Raw genomic sequence first — 19,352 nt, forward strand, 5'->3', positions numbered from 1 at the left:
CCTGGAAGGTGTATGCCTCTGTCCTGGGGGTTTAGGTTGAACGGTTCCAATCTTCGACCCTACAGGGACTGTGTTGGGGATTAAATAGTTACTGCTACCCTACGCACATGAGGTGGCTCCCAGGTTTACTACATCAAAAGTGCCCAGTCTGTGGTAGCATTAGATATTGTTTTTACCCCAGTGATTAGCGAGGCTGATTCAATCCACTCATCTCAGAGGTGGTAGCATTTAATTGGATTACATGATTCCTCCTCCACCTGGAGGTGGATTGCTCTCTGGCTTGATTACCTTTTTTGGGTGTGTCAAAAATGCATCAAGTACTCAAATAATGAGTTTAGGGTGGAGTCTGTGGCAGAAAATGCAATAACTGTCTAGCTGTGGTTACTTGGGAACTAGTTTAAGGTTTGAAAGATGAGCTGGTCGACTCATCATTTTATTGAGATTAAGGACTGGGTATAAGACACATATAAGGAACTGTATTTCAAAATAAATAGAAAACAAAGCTTTGGGGTTTCTAGTTGGTTTATAGTGAGCTGCATAACACAGGGAAGAAGAATAAAGTGTACCAAAGTCAAATATCTTTGAAAAAGCTACTTCTCTAAAAAGAAGCTTGAACATGCAGACCAACTATAAGAAGAGAAAAGACACAAAAGGGAGTCAAAAGATTAAAAATCCTTTTTTGTCAGCTTTAGTCTAGACATCTCTTACTCTACCACACATTCAAAAGAAAAACATAATCAAATTATTAAGGAAGCGGACACAGACTTATTCTAGAATCCAGGCATGGACCTGCAAGACCATGTGACTCACTGCTCTGCTTAAGTCGGATATTATGACATTTTACGAGAAATCCGATCCTATAAATCTAGATTTACAAACATCATAATCTCAGTAGGATCACTCACCCTGCTTAAAAAAACAAAAAACTCTACAATGTAAATTTCTATGCTGTAGCTTTCAAACATGGTTTTGATAGGGTGAGTTCGCCCTTCCTGATCAAAATGTTACACAAGATAGAAATTAGGCTGAATTTTCTAAACTGGATTTTGACTAGCAATAGAAAACTTATTACAAGAGTGATTATGATTGACATCAGACTGAGGCAGAAGGCCAACAAAGTAAAAGGAAACAAGGTTGATCTTTGTCAACAATTGAAACACTGGTTCAAATTGGTGCACATTATTAATCTCAAAACATTACAGGTAACTGATTTGGATCGAAAGCACAGAATATATGCTTGGTGTGCATAATATTCTTCTTACATTGAGCAAACCTAATGCAGGTTTTCTGATCCTAAAGGAGACAATGTGGGAATGAAAATGACAGGTGTTTCTTTCAAGCAACAAATCATTGTGCAGTAAATGAATAGCAAATTACAGTCTGAAAAGATATGGATTTATGTGGATTTGGCATTCAAATGAAGCATCTAACTGAACTTATTATGATTGCCGAACCAGAGCGGTAAAGTAACCTTTATGTTAGAATGATGACTACTATAGTATTAGATACATGAGACATGACAGCAATCGAAAAGAAAAATGTATCAACTTTTTAAGCATTAACACCTACATATTTTAATGAAGAATTTGCACTGGGATCACGAGATGTGGCCATTCAGGAGTTGGTAAGCAGGGGTGCAGCATCATAATGTAAAGATTTGAAAATTGGTTGGTTGAGTTGTTTTAGGCTGGAAAAATGTGTAAGGCTGAAATGCTTACAAATTGGGCAGTAGATGCTATAAATATTTAACAGTGAGGCTGCTACTGAGAATCTGACAGACTCAAGAGATTCATCAGATCATGGGTGAAACTGAGAGGGTTAATCTAATCATGAATACATTTCAGATTCTAACAAGCATGGAGCGGAGGCTCTGGGTAAAAGTATCGAAGAGGAGCAGTGGCAGAACCTTTGGAAAATGCACACATGGTATACTACATCAGATGGCACTATAAATAAATAATTTTTTTTTTTTTTTTTAAACGTGCTCGATCTCAGGCCCAAGATAAGCTAAGCAATATGTTCAAAGAAACAACAGACAGCTGTTGGAGGGGATGTGGATCAAAGGGGGATGACATACATTTTTGGTGGGAGTATCTTAAATTGAGCACTTAATAGAACAGGATCCTTCAAGAGTTTTAAAAAGTACTAAGGTATCCAGTACAATGTCACCCTTAGATAGCTTGGTTTTGAAGAACAAGTAATAAATACATTTATGCATGATTCTAATGGTAAAAGAACTCCCTCAACTCTCATTAACAGCAACTGTGGCAAGGATAGCACACTGCAATGAAACTGGAGCACAATTACAAAAAAAGCAAAAACAAACAAAACAGTTTTCCCATCATAGTATACAGGAGAACATCTTGAGATCATTGGTAACGGTGCAAAGTTTTGAGATACCACATACCTTTCCCTGACGAAGCACCTTTATTTAGGATCTGGATAGCTCGTCTGATATCCAAATTGAAAAGTGCTACAGCAGCTGCTCGCTCCCATTCGCCTTCGAGCTCCAAAGAATTCAGGAATGGTCCTACATCAACATCTGTTCCCTTCTTTATCCAGCCGCAGAGCTGCAGCGCCAAGCTTCGCTCTTCACTACGATACCGAATTACATCGGCCTGCTTTTCAGAACCACTCCAGCTGTGCCTGTAGTTTTCAGTTGTTCCTGTTTAAAGGAAGAAGATCTGGTATACATTGTGTGCGTAAGCTGTAAAGCACTAGGATGAGAAACAAGTGTAAATATTTTTTAAACTCTGTTGACAATTCACCATATGGAAATACTTGGGTATCACTGGACAAGAGAATCCAAACTCCAAAACGATTTTATAGGACACTTAAGCAAGTGAAATACCACACTCAATCAACAATTATAGGAAAAGTTATTTATAATGTCCAGGCATATAAAACACATACCTCACTGTAATACTTTGTTTTTGTTTCCTGTCTTCGATGGGTGTTGCATGCTATGCTGAGGTGGCTTCCAGCTTTTCACCTCCACCTTGTCTCAGGGGATCCTCCTCTGGTAGGTCCTGGGGGACCCTGGGGCCATCGTGGGAGGAGCGCGTGATCGCAGGATAGCAGTGGTCATCTTGTGATGTCAGATGTTTCAGATACGCCATGACCCAGTAGTTGAGCAGTTTTGTGGGGCTCCTGTTTGCCTGTTGTAGGTACTTTGGGACTGGTGCTTTGCCAGCTGGAGTGGTCTGAGTGCTGCGGGTTTCGGCGGTCCGCCCTAATTTTTCTGTTTGGTGTAATGGGGGCGGTAGTGATATGTCCTAGGTTCCCGCGGCTCGCTGGGCTCATGGACAGGACAGGGAGGCTCTGTGTGTATGTCTGCCTCCAACGTGCTGTGGATTAGGCTCAGAAGCAGTGCTTTCAGGGCACGTGTTCAGGCTTCCACTTTCCCCTAGAGGTGGAGTTGCCTCTGGATTGCTGTTCAGCTTGGTTTTCCTTTGCACGCGCATGTGCACTTTAAATTTCTCAGTGTGTGCAGTTGGTATTACTGCATTGGTGTGTGTGCTGGTGTTGGCTTTCCTGCTGTCTGGTCACGATGGAGAAGCATGCTGCAAATCAGAGGCGTTGTTCAACCGCGTTGACCATAGGAGAAAGTACATTTCTAAAGATCTGCTACCGGACTTGCTGGCCCATATTAGGGTTAATATGGGATTTCCTGCAGATGCCAGTACGCCTAGGGAGTCAGTGTTGTCTCGATTCAAGAAACTGCCTAGTGTGGCCCTTTCCATTCATAAGTTTGCCATTAGTATCAGCCGTGAGTCCATATCTTAGTTGCCATCCCACATGAAAGGTTGGGGACCTGCTGAAATGTGCAGACAAGAATTCTGTTGAAAATGACCTAGTATGGCATATTGACTGTCTCACCAAATCCCTATACCTTGATCAATCTATCATCTATCTCCACTCTCTGACTCATCCCAAACCTATTCTACTACTATGACCTCCAAAATAACCCTTCTATCCTCTATCCCTCCTGGCTCACCCCAAACCTCAGTTTACTACTATGATCTCCCAAACAACCCTCATGTATCTCTCCTTGGACTCATCCCAAACCTCATCTTCACTACTGTGATCTCCCTAAACCCTTTCTACAAACTCTTCTCTCTTCCACCACTCCTTCACTCACCTCAAAGCTCATCTGACTTCTCTGATCTTCCAATTAACGCTTCTGGATTCTTCCATTTTCTATCTCTCCACTATTCTATTCAATCCAGCTAACACTCTTGCATGTCCTCCACTAAAATTAACTCATACCTCCCTATACTAATACTATACTCTTATTTCCCTATACTAATCCACCACTAACCGTTTTGGATACCCGAGTAGCATGCTACTGTCTGAAAAGTGTTTTGATGCCTCCATAGGGGTAGTAAGCACTGCATAAATATTAAAAATTACAAATAATGGAGGGGGTCACTGAATTCTTAAACCATGAATATCTCAAACCATGTGCGGGATCCCAGAACGGTTGTCAGTACCTGAGGTATTATTTTTTTTTATTTTTATTATCATTCCATCTACAGACACATTTTTTTTTAACACTAGCTCATTAGACCTCAAAAATCAATAATTCAAAAGATAGTAGCCTTTAAAACTTTCCAAACACATCTTTTCCTTATTTTTAAATGAATGAATGATGTAAATATGGACATAACTATACAATGCATCTACTCCCCGAAAACGAACACAGCTTTGGCAGCTGAATGACAGTTGACATTGAAGTGGATATAAAGAATTAAGATTTTATATTTTTTTTAAATGGGTTTCCACTTGTGTCTCTGTTAGCTTGAGTACTATAGCAAACGTAGCTTCACACCCTACAGCGAAGCAACGTCAAAAGAAAAAACAAAGAACCAAAGAACAAAAATGCGCTCTACTCAACCCCTTTTAGAAAGGTGCCTGATCCACCACAGTATCTGTTGTTCAGTCTAAATCTAGGCAAAAGGTGTTTTCATCTCTGAACAACTGCCCTGCACATTTCAGCAAGAGACGTTTCAGACTATTTGTTGTGACACATTTCCCATTGTTATTGAGTACATTTTAGTTTCTGGCAGAAGAATGGTTTGAATGCTGATAGCACGATACAGTTCAAAACCCCATCTAGCAAACCATGGCTCCCTTAGATGATACCGTTCAAATACTGAAGTGCGCACATATGACAAACAGGCATTTACACTTCCCAATCTAGGTTAATGTAGAGGGGGGTGAGGGGGGGGGGGGGTTAAGGGGAGTGTTCTAAACAGAGGATGTGAAGACCTTTCTTTTGTCATTTGCGATAATATGTGAAGAAAGCTGGCAAAGAAATGCTTTATGTACACTGAAGTCTGGAATGACGTTAAGGAAGAAACCTAGGAAGGGTTCTTAATCCATCCACTTTTCTTCAACAATGGAATATGGAGTATAGTTTAAAAACATAACTTGCAGCTAGCAATGCTGAAAGTAGGCTTTATGGGGGAGCTGGACAAGTAACTTTCTAGTATATGTTTTGTACTGTTTCTGCATTAATCAAAAGAGGGATCTGTACAGCAGGTGCTGGAAGCAACTCCAGGTCTCACAGCTTTGTCTGTCACTAAACTGCCGGGAACTATCGCATTTTTAAAATGAAGCTTCATATGTTATCAGCAGCCCACTGCCATATTGCGGCTCATACCAGACTACCAGAACAAATGAATCGGAAATGCATTTGGTACATTAAATAACTCAACCACAAGCATGTATATTACTTATTTCCTTGTCGGGTTAGGGTACAGAATAGGCTCCACGGAAAACAAGGTATTTTTCCATGAAGACATTATACTTGTAATGTATGGGCTCCAACAACAACAGTGGACATTTTTGTTTAGAATGCAGACAGATCTGGCGGGTTCTTTGAGCTGCAAGTCATCTGGGACATACGATACACTATCAACCATTTTTGTTATGTCCAGCATCACAACGACCCACTATTGAAGCCTCCTTGCCAACTCACTTCTTTGGGAGACTTCAGTCTCAAATTCGGATCTCTTCACAAATAAACAGACCATTAATTAGTGCAGGTGCAGTTAAATGCAATGGGGAATCCTTCCAGGTGCAAAATTATATAGCCAGGAAAACATTAATTCCCTTATCATAGCAGGGCTTGGATACTAGCAATGCCCTGATTTTGCCACCTTTCTGTAAATGTACATACCTGGCCTCGAAGTATTGATAAGTGGTAGTTCCATGGCTGAAATACCCTTTTGAATCTGTGCACAACTTCAAACGTGCCTGCTTAAGCTTTTTCAAAATCTCTTCCCAAACTTGAAAAGGTTGGAAATTAACTCATTTTTAAACAACGTTATTTATTGGTTTTCAAAAAAACTGTACGTACAATTGTTTACAGGGGCATGTTTCAATGCAGGCGGGTGTCTCGTATACATGCAAATTAGTTAAATAGTCATCGCACCACACCTCATTAAATGTCATCGTAATTGGTTGGAAATTTACACCGAACAAGGATGTAAGTAAAACTTTTTCCTTAGTGGGGAAAAACGGGAAAGAGAACTTGCAAGCTCTCAGTAGATGTTTGGATGAGCAACATACTTGTGCATAGTTGCTCATGCTAAAATGCAGTTCACAAGCTTTCTTCTAGGTGTACTGTTTCCAGGCCTACTTCTGTTCATTCCTATTAATTATTGAAAACTGTAAATCTGCGTAAATGCAGGAACAAAACCGATAGGTGCACTTTTGTGAGGTTCTTTAATAATAGGGCCCCATATTATGCCTGGCGTTAGTCAAGATATTTTGTTTTTGTTAACCTTTTTGGTGCGGGCGTCGGCCACTGGGCGACGCCCACACACCCTCCCTGGTGCGGGTCACGACCAGTGGCCGACACCAGGAAGGGTATTAATAAATCCTCGAGTGCGTCGCACCCGAGGATTTATTTTTTTTTTTTAACCTTTCCCGGGGAGAGACAGAAGCTTCCGTGTCACCCCCGCCCCTTTGTGACGCCAGCGCGCCACGAGGTGCGCTGACGTTTCAAAGGTGTTTTCCCCATCAAAGCAGGAAGCAGCCTTGCGGCCGCTTCCTGCTTCGATGGGGAAAACGGCCTTACCCACGTTCGGGAAGGCCTCGTAAGAAAGGGAGAGTCTCCCCTTTCTTACGAGGCCTTCCTGAAAGTGTTTCCTGGCCGGGGCAGGGAAACACTTTCAGGTTTCCTGGCCCCCCGATCGCAGCACAGCAAAGGACGCAAATTTGGCGTGGATAGCTTATGTGGACAAAAAGTTATGAAGGCCTAAGCGCGAACTACCCCAAATAGCCAAAAAAGGGCTTAGCACTGGGGGGGGGGGGGGGGAAACGGTCCAGCAGCTAAGGGGCTAAAATGTTATATATATATATATATATATATATATATATATATATATCCTCGTAAACGGCTAACTTCACTGTAGCTGAAGGCACTCTGTTCTGCTCTTTCACAAGGAGTATATCTGCACACAGAGTAGTTGCCTTCAGTGCCAGGGACTACTATGGCAATATGGGCCTTTTGAGATTAAACAACATTCTTCCCTTTAGCCAATGTGCGTGTTACATTGGGGCGGGCCCAGCAGCTCCCACAATAACAAAGTTTTTCAAAAACTATAACAAAACAAAGCCTGCATTGATAAAACAAGGAGGCTGGCATTCCCCAGCAGTCTGTTGTATTTGCCAACGCTTGTTTATTTTCATGTCTTAAATAGTCTTGCCAATATTTATCTTACACTGACTTTCCAGTATTAGTATTGTTTGGAAATACTAGCATGTACCAAACACGTTTGAGTTAATGATGTCTTAAATAAATAGCACTTAAGATTGCACGGTTTAGAAAAACTGTTTCTACATTAATCTTGCTTTCAGCCTTCTGTGGGTATTTGCATTTAATCAGAGATCATTCTGAGAGCATTATAGGTAGCATCAATTGTTAAACCTTACGTGTGTGTATACATTTCTATACTCAAACCATAGTCAGTAGTGCTCACCTATTAATAAATAACGCATAATGAACCATAAACACGTTTGAACAGTGTGAACATATTGATACAAACTGTACATTAATGGCAGAAAACTTGTTCTCCCTGAAACGATATGTCCTGGGCTAGGGTACTAAAAAAAAAAAGTGTAAAAAATGTTTAAAAAAAAAAAAAAAAAAATCAACCCCACTCCCATCAAAACAAACATTCACACACATTAGTCCCCTTCAGTGTCCGGGATTACTATGGTAATGTGTACTTTTGGAGAAAAAAAAAACATTTTTTGCCTATAGCCATTTTTTTTTAGGTTTCGTCTGCACAACGCTTGCACTGTTTGTGAAATCTATTGCTAATATATATCTTAAAAGGAGATTAATCCCGCCCCTTGCTTTTCATTGGTTCCTATGCTTGCCACTTACTTTTCCTCAGCTTCTATTGGCTGTAGCATATTTCCTGCACTTACCAATGCTTGTTCATCGTGTGTTTGCTCTTATCAGTATCCCGAGGCCCAAGTACTGTTTTCCTCCGCTTTGGTAGAACAACCTTTAAGCGTGTCAGCACTCCTGCTATCACTACAAGATCTACACTGTTGCTTTGAAGCTATTGCCTGCCCGAGTGCGTGGTCTCACCATGCTGGTCTCAGTGGAGACCTCGTGACTGCTACAGTTCTGCCTGCTTTTGTGGGAAGCCAACGGTCCCATCGCAACAGCACTCACCAGTACCCCTGGGGCAACGTGCACTCACCAGTCCCCACCCCACTCTTCCACCGCCCTCCCCCAAAACACCAGCGGGAGCATTGCATCTGAGGTCAGCACTTCCAGAGAACCCGCTCACGGCCATATCAAAGGTATCTGCTCGACCGAGTAATCAGGAAGTTTTAATTTTACTTTAATTTCTGAAAACATGTAACAGAATGAACCCTTTTTGTAAATTCTTATCACCCTGTAAAAGAGAAGGTGTCCTTGCTAAAAGCTCACCCAGAAATGTGTACGTCTTCAATACACACAAACACAACCAATTATAAAACCACTGGTGCATACCCAGACATGCATACACAGAAATAAGTACACTTATACAAACACCGGCACACACCAAACACACAGAGGCACACACAGAAAACAAAACACTTAATCAAACACTGACATATTTGCTATAAAAACGGCTGCTGTTTGAAGTAGTACAGCATGCCTTTGGTGTGCTCTCTCTCTTTTAAAGTCCCTCTGGGGTGACTCTTGTTGCCTTATATGTCTATAGTGTTGAATACCATGGTGTAGATGTGTTGAGGCGCTTTGGTAGGTTCAATCAAATTAAATTGGTATTCATGTTATCAGCCTTAAAAGGATGAAATGCTAAATACACTCCAATTAGCATCAAACTCCACTTTTGGGAAAAGGGATTAGGCTTCTGCGTCATACAGCTGAGCTACCATCGTGCCCCATTGGTCATATGCACACCAGAAGGCGCACTGCATGAAGGTGGTGATCATCTGATATCATGTTTTCGTCATGTCACCATTTGTATGCTGTGTACGCCATTGATGTCTTGATGGCAGCTCCTTACCAAAGCAAATGTTTAGTGCCGGGCACTCAAGCACTCCACAGAAAGGACCTTGTAGGCCTTTCCCTCAGCTGCAGCATATTGGCACTGTGGTGAGAGTCCCTACAACCTAAAATGGTGGACTTGGTTGTTGCACTGGAGATTAGCAGCACTTGAGAAGCGAGTGTTTATTTTTTATTTTTTTAAACGGTCTTTATTCATCTTCAAAGCAGGGCGGCTAAAGCAGGCGATACTTAACACACACATACGCGATAGAAAGAAGCCCCCGCCCTTTTGCAGGTACACAAATTGGCATGATGCTATTTGTCTCGTTAGGTAAATCTCACAGGATTTTAAAATTGTTTGTAAAGAATGCATTCAAAATTAGATACCCGTCGCTGGCTCCTTTTTGGAAGCGTTAGCATGTCCAAATAGCACATTCTACATGACAATTTGAGTGATTTATAATACTCTCATGCATTTTATTTGTCAGCAGTCTGCATGTGTCTTGGCCCATAGAAGTAATCAACGACCTGGCAGGAGAGAAGCACATTGAACAAGCAAAACAAAGCCAACATGCCATTAACTATTGGCTGCAGTATTTTCACAAGAAGCCTAGTGAACGTGGACCTTTTGGCACACCCCTTCAGGCAATAGTTCTGAGAGGGGCGAACTATAGTGCTATATCCTCCATTTACTTTGTATGAATTCTTAAATTCATCAAACATATATTGACTGCAGTTGTGTTTTTCCCCAATCGAAGAAGTGAACATGTTGCGCTGTTAAAAGCTCAGATTTTGCATTCCAAACTCCAACTGATACCAGTGACATACCTCACATCCAGCACTCACATTCCTCTCACCCTGAACTCAAACCTCTCATCCTGCACTTATACTATTGACATACCCCTCACCCTATGCTCGTACACCTCGTACCTAGTATAGGGTAACATCTCTCATCCTGTACACTCACATAATCATCATTCTGCACTGAACACACATCAATCACCTTGCATTCAGTTACTTATCAACCTTCATTTATGCACCATTCACACTGCACAGAGAGCATTCACACCATTCTCCATGCACTCATACCCTGCTCCCACACCTCCTAATATTAATCCCATAGGCGAAATCAAATTCATTTACCAATGCTTGGTTTTATTTCATGAGCGCCCAGAAGCTTTCAGAACAATAAAGCTCTGTAAAAAACAGGAATTGCCAAAAGGCTGGTGGCTAACGCTAGACCCATTGGCTTTGAAAGCACTTCTTTTATTGTGCACCTAATGTAGATGATCAATGTGTTTGTGCAATGAAGACCTAGGCATGTGGTGAAAGTGGGACCTTGTTTGAGTGGTCGACTTGACTCACATCTAAGAGTCAGACAGATGTCCAGTTTTGTTGGACAGGTACATTCAATGTGTGGACAGGGGAGCTATCCTCAACTTATTCGCCTTTTTAGGTCTCATCTACAATTCATCACATGCTAGTGAAAAGACCTATTATCAGCTTACAGTAGGGTTAGAGGCGTCTCATTGTTTGGCTTTATGTCACTCTCATTTGCATGCTTTTATGTTTGTTAGCTTGTGTGGGCTTACCTTCCTGTTCTTGAGGTTGTCCCTTCCCCGGGGCATTGACACATTACTTGTATCCTCTCACTGCATGATTTTCAGGCACTACTTTTTTCTTTTTAGTTAAGCACTCCATGAGTGTGCATGTGTTTTCCAGCTGTGTCCTTTGTGTGCTTCTGTGTTGGTGTTTGATTCTCCCCAGATGTTGCTTTCTAATCCGAGTGCTTCTTCCGTGCCTACTCCACTTCGCGCTTCTTTTCCCATTGCTTCTCCTCCAACCCCAGTACTCTGTATTGCTTCCATTCTTCCACTATGTGTTGCTCCCCCATCTGCGTTCTCAGTGTTTACCCGTCCCCACACGTGCCGTCATTGTTGTGGTTTCCCCACCTGTATCTTTTGTGATGTTTACCTCACCCACACTTCAAAAAAATAAAATAAGGCATTGCACAACTTTGAGCATACAAAATGACGGCCCTGTCGCATCATAGCACCATTTTTTGTTTGTTTTGCTTAGTGATGCTGCACAGCATGGCTAATAACCATTAGCAAAGCCAATAGGTCCCAAAGGTGAGACCTACTAGCTTTGCCAATACTTGTTTTTAACTTAGCTGGAGTGTTTTTCCCCTGTACTCAGCATCATTTTGTATTAATCTGCTAGACATTAAACAACTGTAACTAAATAAAGCATTACAAATTTTACATGCAAAGTCTGATACAGATTCGCTCCAGTGTAAAATGTACTTGAAAAATATACCAAAGTAATAATAAAAATAACCATAACAATAATCATAACTATAAAAATAACCATTCTAACTATAATAATACTATGGCTCCAAATGAGGCTTATTGTATTTGTTTTGCTGCAAATGACAAGGGTGGGGTACAATAGCTATACATGTCTGCATCAGTTTTCCTACATAAATAAAGATAAAAATAGATTTGTCAAACAAGCAAAGTAGCACAAAAAGTGAAATCATGTTAAAAAGTTACAAATATTTGATAGGTTTTCATATTTATTAAAAAAAAAAAACCATTGAAGGTGGATATAAAAAAAAAACTTAAAAGAAAGAAAAAACATTTAATACTACACAGTATTAACCTTGCTTATTTGTAGGCTTTTTAGCATCTAATTATACATTGTTCATTACTGTTGCAGTTTTGATCCATGCCCCATAGAATTAGCACATACCTGTAAACGTGTACAAATTAACTAAATGTAAACAGTTTGTTCTACTTAGTGTATTCTAGCTGTGAAATATCTATCACATAATCAAGAACATAACTAGAAATATAAAGGTTCTTACCCAGAGATGACTTAACAATTGATTTGATGCCTGCATACACCAAGAGACCTTTATTCCCAGATGGCTTTGGGTCGGTGTCTTCTGTGTACTGCTTCATAAGTATTTCAATGTAAAGAAAACATGGTTGCTAGATGTGAACGTTTATAAAATAACCGAGATATATTTTGATTTTTAACAGCAAATTATTTTAGACTGCCTGTGTCTGGCAAATAAAAATGGGGAAGGGACCAAATATGCGCTTTACTATGCATGCACAAGTGAGTCACGGTCTTCAAAGTTCAGCTTAGAAGATTGTAAATAAAAGCCAACAAAGATAAGACTTAAATGATATCCCAGTGTGTGAACTAATTTTGCATGTTCTCTTGCACTTTACTTTTGGATTTCCGACATACATAAAATTGGTGGCTCCTTACAAACGGGATACAGTGTCTAATAATTTTACTTTTTGTCCGAATTTCTACTTCCCTGTTGCACTTATAACAAACCATCAAATTATGCCAAGTTCGTTATTACGTCACTCATTCCTCACCTTTAGTTTATGGATTGACTACCCACCCTGAAGCAGAATTATGTTTCCCATTGTGAGGCTAACACCTACAAACTGCATGACACCTTTATGTTTCCTCTTTGGATGTTGTCAAGATCATTGAATGATATAGGGTGAAGCTTTCCATTTGTGTTTTAAAAATGTTATAAAACCTTTTGTATAGCCTCTCTAGATCTTTCACCAGTGATCAGCTGACAAACATATGCACGTTATACATTGTTCTCAAAGAACAAGTTGCATCACAGGCCTCAAATAATCTGCTCACCCACTCGCTATGCGGAGCTATGTTTAATCAGGTCAAGCTATTTTAAGGACCTACTTGCCCCCCTGGCCAGTTGACAAAGAAAAGTTGTTCTGTTCAGTCAGAAAGTGAAGGAGCAATAAAAGTTTGTTGGTATATTGCCACTTTCGCTCTGTATTCAAAGAAAAAGATCAAAAGTTAGTTTGTCTTCCTACAATTACTTTTCCTTCTGATTGAAGAGTTCCAGGATTTTGTAAGGTGAACTCTTTGACCTGCTGGACGAAGAGTGTGAAATGAAAGGCTGTAGGGTATCAGGTTTTTCCGAATGCACAATATGAAATAACTAAGTCAACTTGCAAACATTTCAAAATTTATTTCATTAGTTGTGAGAGCCCATTTTTTGTACTTCTGTGTGATGAAAGAAATATTTTAATGGGATTGAAACAAATCGGAACACTTTACTTAGTGATGTGCAAATGATAAATATGTTTTCTGCAACCCAATTTTCACAGATTATTGTTAATGCACTATATAGTTTTAATCAGTAAAGCTACAAGTTAGTGAGAAGGTATTTGGACATTTCTTGGAATGTTACTGTCTGTAAATGACAGTGTGCTACCACATAATAGACGTAAGGACAGGGGCTTTAGGTTAGCAGGTTTATTCATCTGGTCTGTTAAATCATTCCAATTTTGCCTCCACCCACCGCACGATACAGCATGAGACAATAGGTCAGTCTATTTTACACATTGTTCACATCCACTTAAAACTTACTTACTCTTCAGCAGTAACCATTGCTCAGATTGGTCTTTTTTATTTATTTATTGTTTTACCTTTAACCCCTTACCTGCTGAAGCTTTTGCACCCCAGTGCTGAGCACTTTTTCGGCTACTTTGGGATAGTTTGTGCTTAGGCTTCTATAACCTTTTTTTTTCCACATAAGATATCAACACTGGCTTTGCATCCCCCATTGCCCTGGAAGGGAGCGGGAAACAGCCAAAATATAGCTACATTTTTACACAATTTTTAGGATCACGTAGAGAATGCAAAACCCTACTTTACCACAGTTTTGGAATTTTTCCAAAGAGGTAGCCCATTTTTCCTAATTTTTGTGGTTTCAAACTACTTCCTGTTTGTGGTGGAAACCAGTGTGAAATCCATGGGTGATCTCGTAAAGCTAGAGATTTCTGAAAAGTACAAAGTTCGGAATTCAGCATGAGTTAATTTGTGTAGATCCCTCATGGGGTTTCTAAACAAGCTAACTGCGGAGGTAGAAAAATATTGAAAATGAGTGGGAAAAAACGACATTTATGACATTGCTTTTATCTGTAACTTCTGTCACAATGGTTGATTTACAAAAGTTACCTGTGAGGACTACCATTGACCTTGGTTTGGTCCAATCTTGTTTCAGGCACTAGGCCCAGCCACACAAGTGAGGCAGAGTGTTTATCAGGACAAGTGCGGGGAAAAACTGGGTCATAGGAACTTTCTGGATCCATGAGGATTCCAGAAGTATATGTCACAAAAATGCAAGTAAAGTGTGTGATTTTAAGCAAAGTCTGAGGTTTGCAGGGCACTGCGCGTACGAAAATGTTGGGGGATTCACACAAAAACCACTCCACCCGGACTCCCCCGGGTGTCTGGTTTTCAGAAATGACTCTGTCTGGTAGGTTTCTCCAGGTGGCAGCCTACCCAAGCCCAAAAAGTGCAGCCGTTCACCATGGCAAGTGAGACAATATTGAGATTCAGCCTTTCTCTTCTGACCCATACATAAAAACAACAACCAAAATAATCAAATGTCCTCTTGCTTGCCATCAGGATGGTATGTTTTAGTCTGCAGGGGTGCTGAAAGATGTTGAGGCTTTAGGGGTGAGGAATGAGGCCTGATATCAGAATGAGCCAGACCGACCCCAATATTTAATACAAAAAAGTATGCTTGCTATCTAGTGGGCTTACTGCTCCCTGGGAGCAAACTGTGGACTAACCCCCTCTCTGACTCCCAGGCATCCCAAAATACTGTTTGTCCCTTTTGGGGAGGGGGGTATGGCTAATGTCAGAGTGTAAAGCCTGCACCCCTTTCTTTAGCCCCAAATGACAAATCCCTGGGGTCTAGAGAGCTTTCTAACCCCTCCCCCCAACCCTAGTGACTGGTTGTATGGCAACATCCCAAATGGGACAATCATCTAGGGCAACCTGGGAGCAAACGCACTGACTGCCTCTGTGGGGTGGGGGTGGGAGAGAGAGTGGGAGAGACTGGCCTGTCCCTCTTTGGGGTGACGGTGTGGCCAATGCCAGAGGGCAGACCCGCATCCCTTTCTTTTGCCCCAATGCAAAATCCCTAGTGTCTAGGTGGCTTTCTACCCCCCAGGGGGGACAGATTTGCAGCAATAGGAACAAACATTCTATCTGCCTGGAGGTGGGAAGAAAGACACTATTCTATTGCGGGGGGGCGAAGGTTTGATGCCAGGGTAGGCTGCCCCCTCCTTTTGTTTGTTTTGCCGCCATTTTGAAATCCTTTGTGTCTAGTGGGATTTCGGAGCTCTTGAAGGGCAGTTTGGGGCAAACCTCCAATATGCGGTATACAAAATAAAAAAAGGAGCCCCTCTGGTGCAAGAGGGTCCTTTTAAATCCTCCCCAGCGAAGGCCAATGTCCATCAGACACACTGGTGAAGTAAGCCAATACCCACACTTAAAGGGCTTAAGAATCACTATTTATTTTGCATGCACTTTGGATGCCCAGTTTGAACAAGATTTATTTTGTCTCCTTTTTTAAAGCTGCTGTGCTCAAGTCTTCCCTTATTCTTGCCTACTTCACACACAACAAAATGCAGAGCACAAATGAAAGGCTTGTTACTTAAAAAAACATAATGACCAAAATCACTCTTAAGTGAGCCACATCAGTGAATGTTTTTAAATGTGCAATTGTTATTGCAATTAAACCATGGTCATGTTTAAATGGCAGACCATAACTTTTTTTCGTTTTGAGGCATAATGTTTCGATAAAAAAGTAAATAAATGAATACTGCACTAACTTGCCAAAGCCAGACCTCTTGGCTTTGCCTATGCTGGTTTTACTGTTGCAGTGGCTTTCTAGGTCTCGCCAACCAGAGAGTGCATGCCTGACTGTCACCTTACAGTGGGTTTAGAGCCCACCCACTGTTTATCACTGGTTAGCTACATGGTCACTTTTATTTGCTTACTTCCCATTAGTCAGCGTGTGGGATTTACTTCACCCTTGAGGGGTTTACCCCTCATCTGGAGCACGGACGCATTACTTGTGTCCTACTACTGTTTGCTTTTTTCTTTTTGTTTTACCACTCCATGAAAATGCATGTGTTTTCCAGCCTTCTCTGTTGCATACTTCCCTGCTCCGCAGCACACGTGCTGCTCTTTCTCTGCTTGTATACGTCTTCCCCCCACACCTCCGTGATACCCGCATGGCCTTTTCCCATTCACATTTCTTTCTTGTCTGTGTGCTTCTCACCTCCAGCCTCATGTTGCCCTCTCTCGCCCATCTGCTTTCCACGCTCCACATTCCTCTCTGCCCCCCCCCCCACTCATCCACATGCTTCTCGGTTATCCCACTCCCACCCTTGAATTCCCAATCACCCTAGGTTGCTTTGTCCATGCGACTGCTTCTTTTACAGAAGGGTATGGAACGGAGTACATTTTTTAAACTTACTTAAGTCATGTATTTATGAATGTGGTGTGACATATTTCATAAAAATCATCATGTTGGCTGTGCTCCATCATTTATTACAATTGCTGGCAGTCCTGCTTTCACTTTCAAGGCAGTGAAAGTTATTTCATACTGTAGTCCCTTCTCTGTGCAGAAAGGTATAGAATTGAGTAACAATTTCTTAAACTTACTTAAGACTGTCTTTATGAATGTGGTGTGACATATTTCATTTGTTTTGTTGGCAATACTCCATCATTTACTAGCACTATTGAAAAACAAATCTTCCTCTTCAGCATCATCACCCCAGATTTTTTGCTTTTTGCTGCACCCTATATTTTTGTTGTCTTTAGAACTCTATTACTGGGAAGCAGAGGTAAAGTGCACAAAGTGCCTGTGTTCCTGGTTAAACATGGTAAAAGTGCCTATTCTTGACACGCACATTTAACTTGCCCATATGTCCCTTGACTAGGGACGTAAGGGCAGTGCTTGGAAGTTAAAAGCTAACTAAGGACTGAAGAACATATTGTACCATTCACTACAGTGTTAGAATAAAACTTTGCTTCAGGCCTTGCCTGTGTAGCTTGACTCCTGCAGTTTAAACATGCATTGTAATCTATCAAAGTAAACTTTATATGACAGGTACAAATCTTGCCTTTAAATATTAGAAAGTCATCCCTATGTGAGCCTTGTAGCCTACGTGGTAAGGTGTATAGTATTTAAAAGTGGGGCAGGTAAAAAGTTACTGTTGACATGTCCCCACAGTGACCAGCTCTATAAGCTATGGTCACTGCGGTAGGCCTAGCTGTCTTAGAAACAAAACCAGAGTACAGTTGGAACTAGCTTCAAAAATAATGAAAACAGTATTTTACTAATTCTGAAAAAAATCAATTCAATGGTGAAGTCAGATATTAGGGGAAACAGCTTTTAGGAAGTTACACTTTACCCACATAAACTGCCAGAAGGCTAATTAGTATAAGTCTCTGCCAGCTCTCAGCCTGTGCTCAGCCTTGAATAGTTGTGGAAAAGTGTGAAATGTCTCCAACGAGCAAACAATAGGCTGGCCCGAATGAGAGGACTTCTCTTATCTGCACAGAACATACCTGGTGGTAGTTGTGTACATCCTTTTGACAGCACAGTGTCAACTCCTACTTGGCAGGGCTATTGAGTCACATGTAACACATGAAAGGGAGAAACCAGGATGCCAGCACAATTCATGTGCAGTTGCATCTGATTGCTGGAGGACTCACTTTTGTCCTGCTTGACATCTGTATCTGGGTTTGTTGTGGGTTCAGTGCCTGTCTCAAACTGACTTTTAGTGTCAGATATGGAAGGACACTAGGATTACCATAGTACACTCCCCGCAGATACCCCCAGTACTCAAAGTCCATGTGGCCAAATACTTCTGCCATCTTGAACATGTGCTGATACATAGCATTCTGGTTCTATTTGCAGGAAGGCAAACAGGAACTACTGAAAGCATGGGGTGGATGAGCCATGGAATCTTTTACTTCATTGGTTAGGGCGTGCCCAGGAGTCACCGCACAAATCTAGCTTGTTCCAAGCATAAATGTGGCACCTCCAGGAACCCGCTTTAGAAAACTTTCTTGACCTGCAGAAGATTAGAAAAAGACTTGGCCTGCTTTCTGTGAGCTGAGAAGAACTCTGAAGGACTGGACACGCTCACTCTTCTACCCAAAACAAAGATGTAGACTCCAAAGGTCAGTTGGCTGAAAGAGGACTTCCAGGAATTATCCAGCTGACCAAAGCTAACTGGACCTGAACTAGGCTCCGCTGCTGGCCTTTGCCCGACACCCTGTAAGTCTTCAAGTGCCGCACCTAAGGTGCTGAAGGACTTTAGAAGTGTACTCCTGTGGTAGATTAGAACTTAAAACCAAGTCAAAAAGTAAAATCTTTGAACAGGATGACCCAGGCTGGTGTATCTGACTTGTGCTTCATCGCGGTCAGCTTGAAATTGCACTTAGGTCCCAGTCTACGGTGACCACTGATTACCATTTGTGCTTTGTGGCACTATTCCTACCTAAACCTTTATAAATTCATATCTCTGGTTTCCCTTATTGGATTTTTGTCATTTTGTTTATTACATTTTACTCAATTTTCTAATTTAGTTCGGGAATTTTATTGTTGTGCATTTCAACTTTATTACTGTTTTGGTACTGCAAAAACCCTTTACCCAGTGCCGTACGTTAAGCTGGTCTGCTCTGTGCAATAGCTACCTGTGGTTGAGCTCAGGTTAATTTAGTTATTTGAGGATTCACCCTGACAAGGATTGTCATTATTATTTGGGTGGGTAATCACCCATCCTAAATATTAATACAATTGTTTCCAATAGCCTTATGCATTTAATTTTTTTTATTTCACTCAGGTTTATCTATCATTGTTGTGCTAGTCTGTTCTGCTCACTTAATTGTATCATGGCCATGTTTAATATGTCCAGTTAGCATGTAACAGCTAAGGTCCAATGTGCCTTTTTAA

The 19,352-nt window shown here is 41.1% G+C and overlaps 1 protein-coding gene across 2 annotated transcripts in view; it reads right to left on the bottom strand.

Annotated features, from left to right (window-relative positions):
• Nucleotides 1-19,352, bottom strand: part of MIOS (meiosis regulator for oocyte development) — a 148,802-nt gene that overhangs the window by 116,919 nt on the left and 12,531 nt on the right. For both annotated transcript variants that reach the window (XM_069211726.1, XM_069211727.1), the window contains 2 exons: nucleotides 12,393-12,491; nucleotides 2,408-2,665 (listed from right to left, as the gene is read on the bottom strand). In XM_069211726.1, the coding sequence (XP_069067827.1) occupies nucleotides 2,408-2,665; nucleotides 12,393-12,491 (357 nt within the window). The remainder of the gene's footprint in view (nucleotides 1-2,407; nucleotides 2,666-12,392; nucleotides 12,492-19,352) is intronic.

The sequence above is a fragment of the Pleurodeles waltl genome, chromosome 10, assembly GCF_031143425.1.
Source record: "Pleurodeles waltl isolate 20211129_DDA chromosome 10, aPleWal1.hap1.20221129, whole genome shotgun sequence".
Taxonomy (NCBI): domain Eukaryota; kingdom Metazoa; phylum Chordata; class Amphibia; order Caudata; family Salamandridae; genus Pleurodeles; species Pleurodeles waltl.